The sequence below is a fragment of the Amphiura filiformis genome, chromosome 3 (genome assembly GCF_039555335.1).
Source record: "Amphiura filiformis chromosome 3, Afil_fr2py, whole genome shotgun sequence".
Taxonomy (NCBI): Eukaryota; Metazoa; Echinodermata; class Ophiuroidea; order Amphilepidida; family Amphiuridae; genus Amphiura; species Amphiura filiformis.
The window spans coordinates 32,555,726-32,573,036 of NC_092630.1; the positions used below are offsets into that span (position 1 = coordinate 32,555,726).

The 17,311-nt window shown below is 35.8% G+C and overlaps 1 protein-coding gene across 2 annotated transcripts; it reads right to left on the reverse strand.

The window, feature by feature from the left end:
* Positions 1–1,811: 1,811 nt before the first annotated feature.
* LOC140148394 (caveolin-1-like) lies at positions 1,812–16,987 on the reverse strand. 2 transcript variants are annotated; one of them, XM_072170321.1, is made up of 3 exons: positions 16,710–16,986; positions 15,580–15,749; positions 1,812–3,184 (listed from the first exon to the last, which is right to left on the reverse strand). In XM_072170321.1, the coding sequence occupies exons 2-3, from the start codon at positions 15,739–15,741 to the stop codon at positions 2,783–2,785; spliced, it is 564 nt and encodes a 187-aa protein (XP_072026422.1). In that variant the 5' UTR covers positions 15,742–15,749; positions 16,710–16,986; the 3' UTR covers positions 1,812–2,782. The 2 variants fall into 2 exon arrangements, with proteins under 2 accessions (XP_072026422.1, XP_072026423.1); XM_072170322.1 differs by lacking the exon at positions 1,812–3,184 and adding an exon at positions 13,609–14,481 and having other exon boundaries at positions 16,710–16,987.
* Positions 16,988–17,311: the final 324 nt, after the last annotated feature.

A 17,311-nucleotide genomic window follows, 5' to 3' on the forward strand; every position in this document is an offset into this window, starting at 1 on the left:
GGCACAGAAACCGTGGCGAAAACAAGGGTCAAATATACCTTTTTATTTGATTACAAACCTTCAGATTTCAGATTTAGGTTCAGACATGTCTCCTAGAACATGTAGAAGCTCACCCAAAATTGCAGAACGATAATTTAATTTATCGATATGGAAAATCTCGGTTCAGTAAAATTAGATCTCAATGCACAACAATGCGAGCGAGATGCTAATACGTTGGAGATGAGCCAAATAATGAAGATTGACACCAATTCTGTAACTGAATTATTGATAAATACCAAATAAGGTCTAAACGCTTATGCAAAGTTACACAGGGTTTCAAAAGACGAGTTTTGTGCAGGCGAGTGAAGCAAGTTTCTAATCAAGTCTGTCAGATTTTAATTTTCTTAATTTTCTTTAAAATTCGGCTACCATTTGGATACAATTTACAGGATATTTTACCTATATTACACAAAATCTAATCTGAAAAAAGGAGAAATTCGTTGATATTTAAGCCAAAGAAGACAAAAAAACAAAAAAACAAAAAAACCCGAAAACTACCATAATGATGTTTAGATCATGTAACGGTTACCATTCAAAATAAAAATCGCCGTCACAATAGGAAATGTCATTCGCAATCAGCAGACTGGTAAATTTTCCGTTTTCTACTTTTCTAATTCCGTTTTATCAATATTTCCCTGTTTTTCTGTTTTCTGGTGGCTTTCCGTGTTAAACATGTTAAACAGGCTTTTGCTCTAACGCCCACTGCCCGAATGCTTCTATGTGCTTTACAAGTCAACAAAACAATGATAATAATACAGTAAACGCAGAAGACCAATAAGTCATCATAATTAAAAACTACCGCACTTTTTACACGTTTATGTTATTGAAAATAACAACAGACACACATTTTCTTTGTATTTTACTTATTTTTTTTCAATTATTTCAATTTTATTTTTTTCCAATTACATGAAATCCCGTTTTCCGTTTTCAACTCCGATTTTGTGAAATTCGAACTTATGGCTCTAAAATACTGCGCCAAGAAAGTATCCTTACACTTGGAAAAATAATCACAACTTCAAAACTGAACCATAATGGGGCAAATTTGTTTTTGTAATAGGTGCACTATCTAATCCTGCACATTTTGACACCCCATTGAATCCAATGTGACTTCAAGAAGCAAAGTTACAAGCATTTGATTAGACGAAGGTCCAGTTTTAAAAGTGACACACTGGCCTATTCAAAACTCCACGGACTAGACATCTGGTTTGAGAGTGGTAAATGGCTAATTTGTGTGTACCTTTGATTTAAAACAAAAGGAACAAAAGAAAACTGAAACAAAAGAGCTGACAAATAAAATGCAAGTTATGAAAAGTACAGAGAAGTAAAAAATGTAATAAATAATGCTTTAAATAAAGCTTCATTGAAGAAACTGTGTAGTCTCTTTGTTGTGCTTGTTGGAAACTTTTGCGCCTCGTATAGGCCAATTTGTCACTTTAAAACTGGACCTTCGTCTATTCAATTGTTTGTAACTTTACTTCTTGGGGTCACATTGGATTCAATGTGGTGTCATAATGTGCAGGATTAGATAGTGCACCTATTACAAATTTACCCCAATAAGGTTCAGTTGTGTAATTGTGATTATTTTTCCAAGTGTAAGGATACTTTCTTGGCGCAGTATATATATATATATAACGTATTTTATTAGAAGAGAATAAATAAATAAATAAATAAATAAATAAATAAATAAATAAATAAATAGATAAATAAATAAATAAATAAATAAATAAATAAATAAATAAATAAATAAATAAATAAATAAATAAAAACCGCATTCATAAAGCATAAGCTTTTATTATAATGGATGTGCAAATAGTAAATACTGTTCTCTATTAAACTCTTTTGATCTATAGAGTTGATAAAATTCTTATTTTACAGCTATAGTGCTATCTACTCAATATAACATTGATTGAAAAAGCTGTAACAACATATTTTAATAATAATACTTTAAAATTATACATATGCTACGTTCAAATTTGCATAGCTATCTTCCGAAGATAGCATGAATTGTAAAACAATTGCGATTAGTTTTGGTTTTAATTTGCAAATGATATTTGTATTAGTGTTAAATCTACAAAGTCCAGCACTCCCATTTTTTGCGCAATATTACAGAGCAATTTCTATTTCAAAAGTAAAAACATAAAATATAAATATCAAGATGATCGAGCGAAATTGATCTACAATGTTAAATTTGGTATAATTTGAACAAAAAATTGTGTTATTGCAGAATACGATGCACAGGTCTTATTTATTTGCTAATCCTAACACTAACCCTAACCGATTGGGCCGATTCTTCTTTTAAGCTCAGGATTGGTCACAAACAAACGGCACTGGCATCAGGTCATCGTTAGATGGCGCGTATCTCAAAAGAGACCTAAAAACAGGCGGTGATGGAAGCGATATCGCCAATTTTGAGGTCGCCATTGGATTAACACATAATCATGAAATCTTAACAAACAATTCTAAATTTGTTATGTGGTGTCAAAGCAAAATTATCTTACTCTAAAACCGTCGGGGTTCTGCAAAGTACCCCACTGCAAGTATGTTAATTTTCCATTTGTAATTGCTAACCGTGTATTTTGAATGGGGCTGTCAGCCCTGTATCTTCGCCAGCCTCGTACGTCACGGTCGCGCTTCCTATGCCGCCTGCCTAAAAATTTAACCAAGGGACGAATAATATTTAACCTATGAGGCTCCGGAAGATGTTAAATGTCAAATTTTGGATATAAAATGTCTTTACATTGTTTTAGACAACGTGTAATGATTGATTATACACAACACTGTCATGACTACCGCGTCTGCTTGCCGTCTCGCCTGCAATAAAATTAACATGAATGCGAGAAAACATAAGAGCCATAGATTCATAACATGGATCCAAGAAAGTGTGAATGCAAACAGACCAAACTTTCCTCAGACACACTATTTCAATCATGTAAGCTTTGAGAGATGGTACGACACACCATATGTGCCAGAAAGTAATCATTGCAAATGTGATGCCCCAAATGAATGCGAATGGGATGCCACAGATAAGCGTGCAAATACGATAACACCAGAATTTGGAACCTCGGTAGCATTTGAAGGCGTTAATCCATACGGTAGGATAGCTATGGACATCTTTAGGTTCAGCAAATACATGCTCCCATGATACCTGCAAGTATGTCAAAAAGTGAATAAAATAAACAATAAGGTTTCAGTAAATAGATGCATTTGTAGGATTGTAGATAAAATAAACATGATAAACAATAATTTTTGTTTGACAAATCCATTAAATATGAGTGGGGGTCTATTCCAGAAAATAAGTGCACACCCCTATAGAGGAGTAACTTTTCAATCAAAGAATATCTGAATTTCAAGGTTTACTTCCTGAAAACGACTGGAATTCCAGTTGTCAATGTTACTAGAATGTCCCATTAAGGGTAGACGAGGTATTGTTGGTCGAAGCAACCTAAAAATCGATTTTCATTATCTAGATCAATATATTATTGAAAATTAACACCTTGATGTTTTGCAAAAGTTCATTCTACAAATCGTATACTTTGCAAACTTGCTTTATTTATTGTTTTTTTTTACAAAAGTGTTGTTGTTTCAGCCCTATTTACAACGTAACTCAAGAACCGCAGCACCTATAAAAGTATATCTGTGATATTTTAATTCTTCTACACGCTCGCTATGAATTGAGCAATGCAGTTTTTGCCAAAGCTCACTACCATTCATAAGATACTGTGAACTACCAAATCACAACAGTTTAAAATAATTAATAACCTTAAATGAAACAAACATCACGGAAATATCCAAAATGAGCTCTCAAATTGAGGATTTCTAATCTTGAACTATTTTTCTGCTGGAGTTGTTCGCCTTTAGACACTTTAAAAACTCTGTATTCTAACAGTCACGACTAGATAAAAAGTCCGGAAATCCAAACTCCTCTATGGGGGGTGCATCTATTTGCTGTAATAGCCCATTATCTGATATCATTTACCTCAACAAGGTTTAAATTCGAACCCTTTTAATAAAAATCGCACAATTTGGTGCTTAGGGTTTTATATATGAAAATTATTTTATTCAGATCATATTCATCCATATCATTGTCAAATTATGATTGAATCGAAAACAATCATCAGCATAATGAAATAATGATACGTACATTTAACAAATTCGTACATTTCTGTCGGATCTCGGTCTTCTAGATCCAATTCAGCTGGAACCGGTTCTTTGACTTGCTTAAGGTCCGCATTGATATTCTTTAAATCTGTCTCTAGATCTGCCTCGGATTTACTTGAATGAGGATTCGACATTTTAAGCTGAAAAACAAACAAATAAATAGAGAAGTAAACAAAATAATGCACATGACAAACACAATCTTGACACAAATTATACATAACCAGCGAGTGAATCACTTGTGAAAACATTGGGAGCAACGAGCATTGGGAACAAATAAAATTGAACTAAGTAAAATTTATTTATTGCTACAATATCATGGTTATGTGAGGTGTACCGATTGCTCTCATGGGCTGACGTTCCGCGGTGGGTCTCTCATACACATTATGGTGCTTTATTTGCGGTATGTAATTATTAGGCCAAATAAATTGTTTGCTTGCCCTCCACCGACCGACCCAAAATCATATATTATCCTGAAGTCTGGTTTATGAAACAATACATCTGCCAATGTAAGTGGAAACTGGAGGATCAGCTGGAGGATCCAAGGCATGTCTGTTTTTCCGAAGAAATTGTGTGAATTTTCAACTGTGCGAGGATTTTATGCAAAGGATATAAAAGTCTTCAGTGAACTTCACTGAACAGTGATCTTCGCAGGACATACATTAGAACTTTGAAATCAACAAAACGAAGAAGGCTGAGCACTGGCTAAGTAAAATAATTAAACGTAGTGCATAATTGATTCCGACTGATTGTATGTTATTGTTAAAACATACTTTACTTTTGATTAAAGACTTAGATATTGTTAACTTAATTAAACAGTGTGTTTTGTTGTGCATTCTGAAGTAAATTTGGGAGAAGGTGTTTTTGGTCGTGAGTCATTAACGACTTGTAACACTATTGTCGGTGTTGCCCGCATCCATGTATTTTTTAATGTATATTGTTATTTTCTTGTTGTGCAATTCTGTGCTAAAGTGTGCTGAGGCATATGGATCAACGTCTAGGCGTTGTGTCTGTGCGTAGCGCACTATAAATCACTGCGCTTTTTTTCGTTCTATTTTGCTACATGCAGTGTGCACTTTAAATTAATTCTATATTGCATTTCACAGCTGGTCTGATTTTTAAAATATACTTTATTATGCTTGATGATGTAGGTCTATAATATGTAGTATTTAAAGCCCATTTAATTTTTATACTGAATTCGTTGTATATTTTGATGTAACATAATGTTGTGATTATGATTTACCTTTTACTTATTGTAAAACGCATTGAGGAATCTGCCATTCACAATGCGTTATTATAAATGCTGTTTTAATTATTAGTGTCTTTCGGTTCCCGCGACCATATGGCGAGCATTTGATTTATGCTGCGCATTTGCTCGATCAAAATTGCAGGAGTTGAATTTTATTTTGCTCGATCAAAATTGCAAGAGTTGAATTTTATTTTGAATTTTTTTTAAACGAAATTTGGCCGAAAATTGGTTATAAAATCAATTTTAAATTTAAATTTTGTTTCTGTGCAACTGCGAAATTGTAACGCTAGATGAAGCCGGTATTCCAGCTAAACATGGCAATTATATAGATTTGTATTTGTATATATTTTGATATTATAAATACCCAAAATTGGCGTTGTTAAATTTACATAAAAAAACCCGCATACCACATTAGATTTCAAACGCCCATAGGACATGAGACAATTCTATTAACCTAAGAATGATTGTGATCAGATTGTGATATACCTGAAATAATAATTTGCGTGGGTGGGACGGGTTTTACGCATACACGTGACTATTTAACATTAGGATTATGATATGGAAAAACTGCATCATTATTAAATATTGCACATTCGTCTATCTATGCACGGTATGCTAGTTAACGGAAAAACAGCATTGGATAGTCCTCAGTAACAGTTTGTGGTTAGAAATGGTGTGTTATGTGGGTATTGGATGCGTGTGGGCTTGTTTGGAAGACTGAAGTGGATGTGGGTGATGGGGGCGGTGGGGTGCTTGTGTGAGTATTAATTGGTATTGGGGTTATGGTGTGTGTGACAAGCGGAGGGGTGCGCGCGACCTGGGTGAACTTTGTGAACTAAGAACTGATATTTGGGCAAAACAGGGGCTTGATGACCTGAAATCTCAACATTAATTTTTTGTGGGGATCTGTGAACTAAAATTGGGCCAAATTATAAGCTTTAAAGCTTAAAAATTCAAAAAAAATTTCAGATTTGGTCCAAAGAAATACAACTTCCAGACTCCAGAGTATGACTATGAGGCTCAATGAAATGTAGCATGATACTTTGATTACCCACTGCGTACTCATAGAAATATTACAACGTTTTAAAAGCCTGCTTCTTCCATATCATAATATATGCAACAATGGATTAGCGAATTTCGGAATCCCAGCCATAATGTGTGATTTGCTCCATAGCGACGCCCTAAACTTTTCCTCGAATTTCTACTTTTTGTATGATTTTTATAATGGTTATAAGGGGCTGTGCTATAATTATGCTGTTTTAATTATTATTGTCTTTAGGTTCCCCGCGACCATATGCCGACCATTTGATTTATGCTGCGCATTTGCTCGATCAAAATTGCAGGAGTTGAATTTTATTTTGAATTTTTTTAAACGAAATTTGGCCGAAAATTGGTTATAAAATCAATTTTAAATTTCAATTTTGTTTCTGTGCAACTCCGAAATTGTAACGCTAGATGTAGCCGGTATTCCAGCTAAACATGGCAATTATATACATTTATATTTGTATATATTTTGATATTATAAATACCCAAAATTGGCGTTGTTAAATTTACATAAAAAACCCGCATACCACATTAGATTTCAAACGCCCATAGGACATGAGACAATTCTATTAACCTAAGAATGATTGTGATCAGATTGTGATATACCTGAAATAATAATTTGCGTGGGTGGGACGGGTTTTACGCATACACGTGACTATTTAACATTAGGATTATGATATGGAAAAACTGCATCATTATTAAATATTGCACATTCGTCTATCTATGCAGCGGTTAACGGAAAAACAGCATTGGATAGTCCTCAGTAACAGTTTGTGGTTAGAAATGGTGTGTTGTGTGGGTCATCATGCAGTTATTGTTAACTACATGTATCATGCACACAACACAGGGGCACTCACAATAGGCAATTGAACACTACTGGTAGCGCTGTGTTGAGCTATTCGCCACTTGCACGGTTCCGCCATTATGCACTATATGCGGGGAGAGCCTCGAACTGGCAGCATACATGAAAGGAAGAATTACGTAACCTTACACAGAATGTTATATGACTGGTTCAATTCCCATTCATGTATGCTGCCAGTTCGAGGCTCCCCCCGCACATAGTGCATAATGGCGGAACCGTGCAAGTGGCGAATACGGGTTGAACTAGTTAGTATCATATATCAAAAAGTATAAAAGCTATGATTTTAGTACTTTCTCTATGTTTCAATTACTTATTCTTTTCCAAATACCTGAATCTTCAACCCGGTACAAGCTTTAATAACGGGGAACATACATTTTATTAAAAAGAAATCCTACCATCTATCCAAACTCGCCGTGTTATTCCAATGCACATTTTACTTCACCGGGCAGCCATTTTTTGATCGTTTTTTGAAGATTGGTGTCATAAAACCGTCATAGGTACAAATTTACTGTGGGCTTGTTTGGAAGACTGAAGTGGACGTGGGTGATGGGGGCGGTGGGGGGGTGGGGTACTTGTGTGAGTATTAATTGGTATTGGGGTTATGGTGTGTGTGGTAAGCGGAGGGGTGCGCGCGACCTGGGTGAACTTTGTGAACTAAGAACTGATTTATGGGCAAAACAGGGGCTTGATGAACTGAAATCTCAACATTAATTTTTTGTGGGGATCTGTGAACTAAAATTGGGCCAAATTATAAGCTTTAAAGCTTAAAAATTCAAAATGTTTTCAGATTTGGTCCAAAGAAATACAACTTCCAGACTCCAGAGTATGACTATGAGGCTCAATGAAATGTAGCATGATACTTTGATTACCCACTGCGTACTCATAGAAATATTACAACGTTTTAAAAGCCTGCTTCTTCCATATCATATGCAACAATGGATTAGCGAATTTCGGAATCCCAGCCATAATGTGTGATTTGCTCCATAGCGACGCCCTAAACTTTTCCTCGAATTTCTACTTTTTGTATGATTTTTATAATGGTTATAAGGGGCTGTGCTATAATTATGAGCCCCCCCCCGGAGGAGTGTAAAATTTCCAAACGGCTCGTCAAAATCGCTTTCCCCCCTCTTGGCCCGCCAAATATATCTTGCCCCCATCTCAACATGTCAAAAATATTTGACCCCCCCTTTGAATATGCCAAATTTTTGGGATCCCAATTTGCAAACCTTAAATGGTATATATGTTGTAAGCGCAGCGAGCAGGAAAATTTGCATATATTAAATATGCAAATTAAAAGCGTTTCCGTAATGTTTTCCTAAGCCTTTAGAGCGTTTTATTTCAAAAGCGCCCGAAGAAATGGTGCCAAAAATTGCTTGCCCCCCCTCGGCTTGCCAAAAATTGCTTGCCTCCCTAATTTTACCCTGCCCCTAATTTTACCCTCCCAGTGCTCATAAGTATTGCACAGCCCCTAATGTCCAGTGGTGTACTAAAATACCACAGGAAAGACTAAGCCCGAAGTGCTTTAATTACAGTATAATTTAAGTGGTTTTTTTTATATCAACACCGGAGATCTCCGGTTTTATTCAGAGTTCACCGATCGAGTGTTAGATGAATATCTTTATGATCAATCTTCAGAAGTTTATATTTTGAAGTTGCAATCTGATAGCTTCTGATGTGACAGTCTTGTCCATAGGTATATACCAAATTATTTTCGTCTTATACAGTTTTACACAATCAGTTTTCACACGCCTCACCTGTATACGTTCCTGATGTATTTACAGAATATTAGCTTCGTTCTTCCAGGATGTTCAGTAAAATCTGGAGTCCAACACCATGAAGAAACTTCACACTCTATCGGTCACGATGCTTTTTTGATTTGCTCTGTCCACAGATCCTAATTTGTCAGTCTTGAAATAAGTCAAATTCGAAAGAAGCTTTTGGTACTTTATCCGTGCTCTCTACTACTTAATGGCCATTGAACGCGTTTGATTGGTTTTTAGTTGACCCTGTATTTGCATTTGAAATTCCGATGAATTCGTTTTCCGTATACCAAAGCACAAACAATATTAACATGCAAATAATTTATTACGACCAAGTGCCCACAAAGGAGAGGACTGAGCTGAGCAAAGCCAACATTCACAGTGTATTCATACAATATTCGTTTGCATATAACAGGGATACATTAGTAAACTGTGTTGTATGCTGCACTGTTTGCTTGATATATTACTATTAATGTCCAGGGAACTACATGTACATACTGACACAGTCGGCAAATTTAAAATGCACAGTTGAACGTTTTAACAATTAAACATGGCGAAAAGCAAAATCGATATTTTCTTTTGACCTAGCAATTTTCTGCCTCATCTGTTCGGGTCAAAAGCACATTAAAAGGAGATATTAGGGAGCGGTCATTATTTATCCTGGATGGGCGGAGTATTTAAAAAAAATGTCAACCAATAATAATTCCCCCTCATGACTCTACCAAAATAATTCAGGTTCCCCCATGTTTATCAAATAAAATATTCACATCCCCCCTCCTAATCATTAAGCCAAGTAAAAACAAATTAACATGTATATCGTCCGGACGTTTTCAAAAAATCGATGAGGGAGGCCTCTTATTATTTGTTAATATGTTATTTTTTACCATTCATTTCTGTGTAAAATTGCATTTGCAAAGTGTTTGCTACCACATCATAAAAACGGGGAGGCCCCTAATATTTTTGTTATGTTATTATGTTATGTTATTTATTTTACAATAAGTGAAATATTGCAGAAAATCAAAATACATTATGTGCACTTGAAGGTGATGATGCGTCTGTTGTTTCATGGTAGGTCTACTACATAATTGACCATAGAATTCTCCGTAGTCCTCTTGCCCATTGTGCATACTATTGCTAATACATTTAAGCATAAAACTCTGATTTGTATTAATTGGATTTGAAAATTTTGAGAGAGAAAAAAATCAGGACTCAGCGGGGATTGAACCCGGTCGCTGGATTACCGGTCCAGAGTCTAACCACTGTATTACCTGAGTTCACAGTCGGTACTCGGGCAATCTCAACTTAAAGGCCGATATTGGAATGTCATCTTTACCTGGGTAAGATCTGACACCAGGCCAGCCCATGGCCAGAGGGTAACATGAGTAGGTTTGTTTCACCTTGAAGGCAAGGATAGTCTTGCAAATATGGGCTAACTTTCCCTAGGCCATCAATATGCCATATACAGTAGGACTACAACTGGTATCTATGGTCAGTTTATACTCCTATTTTCCACATCTGTTATTTTAATATGCTCCTTTAAGTCCTCATGATAACTTTCTCATTGTGTATCAGCGGCCAATATTAAATAATGAAGAAACAGACGGCTATTATACTCCACCCTAGCAGGGCGTAAGACAATACGAAACACAAATTAATATTATATCAATTTGTAAGCGCTCTTTAGCAAATTCATAGCTTTTTTTTGTGCAGCTTTCAAAAATGGAGGTCTGGACACCAGTTACATGCAAATCAATACCAGCTTTAACAGAATCAGGCATAGGGTGGTGATTGTTGATGAATATATTGATTTTCAGACCCCCCACTGACCCCCTCTATCCAAAAACTTGTTTCGGCCGGCACCAACTCGTTTTTTTGGCCGATTTGGATGAAAATGGTGTCAAAAATGCTCAGGAGATCATACTGCATGAAATGGGCTGGTTCCCTAAGAAATTTGAAACATCAAGTATCCTTAACCCGCCACTATTTATATTATTTATTTGTGTCGTGCACTTCCCTAGTTACTATTGTTTATTGTTAGTTTTCTTTAAATGTTTATTTAGGTTAATTCATATCAGGATATGACAGCTTGTTGTTAATTATTCATTGATCTGACAATCTGCTGCCATGTCCATTGATGAATTAACCAAACAAGGGATCACATACTTTCACAGGCCTCTTTTGGCCTTTGTGACTCCTTCACATATTGTATTTTGTAAATTTATATTATGTATGCTATTATTGTTATATGATGAGTGAAAAAAAATGAATGAATGAATGAATGAATAGTTTATTGGCGAAACAGGCGAAAATATTAACTTTTTGCACAAGATTGGCAATTTAAAGAGAATCGGCCATTGCTCATTCTAATGACGCTAGTATATGGACAATATAAGTGTGCTCTTTCATTTAATGACATAAAAGTTGAAAAATATTGTAAGGAACATTGAGGTTTTGACTTTTAAAACCTACATTTTGGTCAAAAATCGTGCTTGGAAAGGTCGTTTTCAAAAGATTTACCACATTCGCCTTACTATTAACATTGAATTGTGTTATCTGTTGACCTAGTGAAAAAAAGTGTTTTTAGGGGGGAGTGTTAGCTATCGTTCGATATAAACATATTTCTGATTGGATGAAGGGAACACTTGAAGTTTTGAGAAAAACCAATCATAGAGGCCAATTTTCCAGCTAGAATCTCACACAGGTCTATGATGCTATGCACTCAACCGTGTAATGAACGACTGTGTTGAGACAATTCACTGCTAGCTTGGACGAAGTTGTGTGCTCAGGTGTATCGATGGTTTGTAAGAGAATTGTTTTTGTAGCCAAAGGATCGGAAAATAAACGATGCAAGCCCGAGAAATTACGATTTAAATGAGGTGTTTGGGGCTCGAGCAAACTGGCATAAAACTTTTGAGAGAGAGAAAAAAATCAGGACTCAGCGGGGATTGAACCCCGGTCGATGGATTACCGGTCCACAGTCTAAGCACTGTATTACCTGAGTTCACAGTCGGTACTCGGGTAATCACAACTTAAGTCCCCATGATAACTCTCTCATTGTGTCTCAGTGGCCAATTATAATATCAAAGCCATATTATAACATTTTCATACAAAATAGATTAGCATTTCTTTGCCATAAAATGTTAGCTTTTACTGTCAGATATATCCCCGTTTATTTTTGAGCCGAACAACAAAGGCAAAGCAAAGAAAATTGGAATTTACTACCAGCGCCGATGTCGCCCATACGAATCACTTCTTCAGTCGTGCAGTATAGTACGATCCTTTGTCATGTACGTACTGTGTTATGAACATCGTGTATGCGCTCGACTTTTCCATCGTAAAGGCCAAAAAAAAAAAATGTTGTGTTGCCCTCCGCGGCCGGGTCAAAATCGCGAAAATCTGGGCCCGTTTTTTTTTTTTTTTTTTTTTAATAATTTTTTTAACAAATGTGTTTTTTTATATCATACATGTACCCCAAGCCTATTCCCGGATCCCTGACGTTCACTAAAAAGATTGTGCCCCAAGCCAGCACTTTAATTGGATAGTAGGACTTACTCATTGAATCCCAACAACATGGATGTTGGGCTCTTCACAATTGATTTTGAGTTTCCTATTTCCCGCCCGCATCAAAAATTGAGAATTGCAAAATATTTAATTATTTGATTTTTATCTGTCATTTTCTGTTAAATGTCATTTTTGTTACATTAATTTGCTACTTTCTTACTTTGATCATGAATCCTGAACAAACAAATAACACATATTATTATCAATGTATAAAATCAACCATAATTGCAATATGATCTGCAGTGCCAAAATGTACCATGCAAGATGTTGATATTGGGCACAGCCACTTGTTTCAAAATGAAGAAAATAATTAAGTTACCTCATGCCTTTTTTAAAATCTTTAAATAGTAAACTAAGAATTAATTGTGAAGGGTCTTAATATTAATATTTACTTCAATAAAATATTCAACATTGGGTAGCAAATACAGCCAATATTATGCATATGGTATCAAATGGTTGAGTTGTAAAAAAAAAAAAAAAAAAAATTTTTTGGCCTAATAAAACGACGGTTTCTGCATTTTACTCAATATCTCGGATTTTGACAAAACTACAGCACCCAGAGTCTTGATTTTTGCAGGGTATGTTTGTTTAATAAAGTACAATAATAATAATCGTGTAAAAAAGAATTTTGAAAAAAATTGAGGTCGTCCTCCTCAGCAAATGTTATAATATGGCTTTAAATAATGAAATATTACGGGCCCACTCGAATACTTATAGACATGGCTTACGATACGGACCAATGTATGATATCAACCAGCTATGTGAATCAGGGTGCGATGACTGATTTCACTAATATTTATTGCCGTAGACTTTTAGAACCGCCGTAAACCACCTGGAACCGGCGCGCCGCGGCGGTCAACCGGCTTCGAGTTTTTTATCGGGAAATCACGCATCATCCTTATACCACACCCTGGGAAAATCATTGCACTATTAACAAATTTGATATGTTATAGCTATTTATTTTGAGAAGCAATGTAGGTCTAACTCATCAATAATAGACCTACATAGCAATTACTTATTTGGTACATAACTTATATAATACAGTGAAAATGTAAAAACACTGGAAATATTTGTAGATGAGCTTAGTTAAAGCAGATTATGTCACATTATTATTAATGTTAAAGAATTCAAGGAGGATATATTAGGGTTAAAAAAGGGTTTAAACAGGAAACAAAGACAATGATTTCAGACTTTCAAGATATTAAAATGAGGTGTTCCTCAAGGATCGATAATAGTTCCATCTGTCTGTTTGACAGTATCATAGTGGGTTACGTAATCCAACAGTGGCTTGAATAGCCCATAACAGTGGCAGTAGAAGCAGAGACGTCAAATTTAGGGGGTGTCCTTTCTACTCCCTCTTCCACCACCTATATCCCATAAATATTTGCATATAAAATGAGTTTGAAGTATCAGACAACATGTAATGATTGATTATACACAACACTCTCACGACTAGCGCGTCTGCTTGCTGGCTCGCCTCTGATAAAATTAACATGAATGCGAGAGAACATGAGAGCCATAGATTCATAACATGGATCGAAGAAAGTGTGAATGCAAACAGACCAAAATTTCCTCAGACACACTATTTCAATCATGTAAGCTTTAAGAGATGGTATGACACACCATATATGCCAGAAAGTAATCATTGCAAATGTGATGCCCCAAATGAATGCGAATGGGATGCCACAGATAAGCGAGCAAATACGATAACACCAGAATCTGGAACCTCGATAGCATTTGAAGGCGTTAATCCATACGGTAGGATAGCTATGGACATCTTTAGGTTCAGCAAATACATCCTCCCATGAAACCTGCAAGTATGTCAAAAAGTCAAAACAATAACCAATTAAAGTTTCAGTACATGCATAGATGTATTTGTAGGATTGTAGATCAAATAATTCAAACATTTTTGATTGACAAATCTATTAAATGTGAGTAGGGTCTGCTCACTACTTTAGCCCTGAAATCGCCATCGGGGTGATGCTTGATCACGAGTGACTTGGTCAACTGCTTTTGATCTCCCCTTGACCCTCCCCCCCAAACGTCACGGACCTACAATTTATACTGCGGGCATGGAATATGAAGTTTCAATTTTATCGAGGGGCACATCTCCTAAAGTTTTCATTACGTTTCACTACCTGGAGAGAATTGATCAAAAATTGAATTCCCTCCTGAGGTTGGTACATGTCAATGAGTTGACCAGATCACAATGATATCATATAGCTATTGACAGTATATATAACACAAATGGTCAATGAGTTACATAAAAATGACCTTGTGTGGTATTTAGTTCCCAGGAAGTGAGTTTTGCCTGAGGCAATTTGTGGTTAAATGTTGATCCCTCACTACAAGAGTTATTACCGTCGATTTGGTTGAAAAAGGAGGTGAGAAATGATCAAACCTCTCCAGGTAACAAAACGTAATGTCATGGATGTGATCGTCCCCCTAAAAATCCCTGCGCCTTTCTTTTAGCCTAAAATAACAGTGGTTTGGACCCACATTGGGTAAACTTGCAAATGGTTCATCAAATACCAATATTCACCTTCATTTTAGGCTAAAATAGTCTGAACTTGACAATATTTGCGCGCAAATGTCCAAGCAGAACTGGCACAAAATTATGCTTCCGCCGCCATTGCCGAATTACAGAATTTTGCTTCTCCCTTTGTCGAGTTTATTTCTACCGTATCAGTAGCTAATAGTCTGGCTGGGATCTTGATGATATATTGTCTGATATCATAATTTACCTCATCAATGTTTAAATTTGAACTCTTTGAAGAAAAATCACACAATTTAGTAGTGCTTGATTGATACTTTGGGTTCTATATGAAAATGATTTTATTCAGATAATATTTATATCGATATCATTGTCAAATTATGATTTAATCGAAAACAATCATCAGCATACGTACCTTGACAAATTCGTTCATTTCTGTCGGATCTCGGTCTTCTAGATCCAGTTCTGCTGGAACTGGTTCTTTGACTTGCTCAAGGTCCGCATTGATATTCTTCAAATCTGTCGCTAGATCTTTCTCGGATTTACTAGAATGGCGACTTGAATGTGGACTCGACATTTTGTAAGCTGAAACAAATAATCAAAGAAGTAAATAAACAATACACACCACAAACACACCCCAGCTCCAAAGCCGACCTATTTTCAAAAAGGAAAAACCATGCCAAATCCCTCTGACACTATAGTCTGAAGACCGGCCGTTATATAATATAAATGCTGTTATTATTATTATTATTATTATTATTATTATTATTATTATTATTATTATTATTATTATTATTGTGATATTCCTCAAATAATAATTTCCATTGGTGGGATGTTTTCCTTATACACATATATAGAATTACGATAATATATTGTGATACATGCGGTATACAATGGTGTTCCGGTAAATGGAAAAAATACATTATCATCAAATTGCACCTTCGTCCATCTACTCCAGTAGACGGAAAAACAGTATTGGATATTCCTCAGTAACAGTTTGTGGTTAGAAATGGTGTGGTGTGTGGGTATTGGATGCGTATGGGCTTGCTTGGAAGACTAGACAGAGTCTTAAGTGTAGTGAATGTGGGAAGTGGGGGAAGGTGGGGTGCTTGTCTCAGTAATTGGAATATGGGTTGGGGTGTGTGTGATAAGCGGAGTGGTGCTCACGGGTGCATTGGATGTTTGTATTTCACAAGTTAAATTATGATTTGTCGATGAAAAGATTGGTACCCATCAGTTTTGATATTTATTGGAAAACTTGATAGACTTTCTCGACGGGAATTCATAATAAATTATAGACGGTACAGTGATAACCCACTGCGTACTCGTAGAGGCAGAGGGGAAATACTACATGTACAACGTTTTAAAAGCCTGCTTCTTCCATATATGTAATGGATTAAAATGAGCAATTGAATATCTGTATAATCAATCTACAGAAATATAGATTTATATAATTGCAATCTGATGTGGCAGTCTTGTCCATAGGTCTACCAAATATTTTGTCTTAGGTTATAGTTTTACACAATCGGTTTTCACACGCCTCACCTGTATACGTTCCTGATGTATTTGCAGAATAAAAAATAGTTGTTCTTCCAGGCTGTCCAGTGCAATCTGGAGTCCAACACCATGAAGTTAATTGAGGCGGTGATTAAAACTTCCCACTTGGTGACGATGCTTTTTAGTTAATGATTTAATCTCTCCACAGATCCTGATTTGTTTTGAATAAGTCACAATTCCAGAACAATTTAAAGCTATCGGTACTTTTTCTACTTATCCATGTTCTCTTGCTACTAAATGGCCATTGAATGTGTTTGATTGGCATACTTTGCATGAAATCACGATGAATTTGTTTTCCTTAAACCAAAGCACAAACAGTATTAACATGTACGTAATACTACGACACAAGTGTCAACAAAGGAGAGAACTGAGCAAAGTCCAACCTATTGTGTATTCATTGAATAATTCGTTTAGTAAGTAAACTGTTGAACTACACTGTGTACTTGATCATAAAAAGAATGTCCAGGGAACTACTATTTCGCAGGGGCGTTCGACCCGTTCGTACTCTATTGCTACGGTCGGTCATGCGAAAAATCGGGAAATTTAAAATGCATGGTTAACTAGGTTTTGTCAAGTAAAGTGATGGCAAA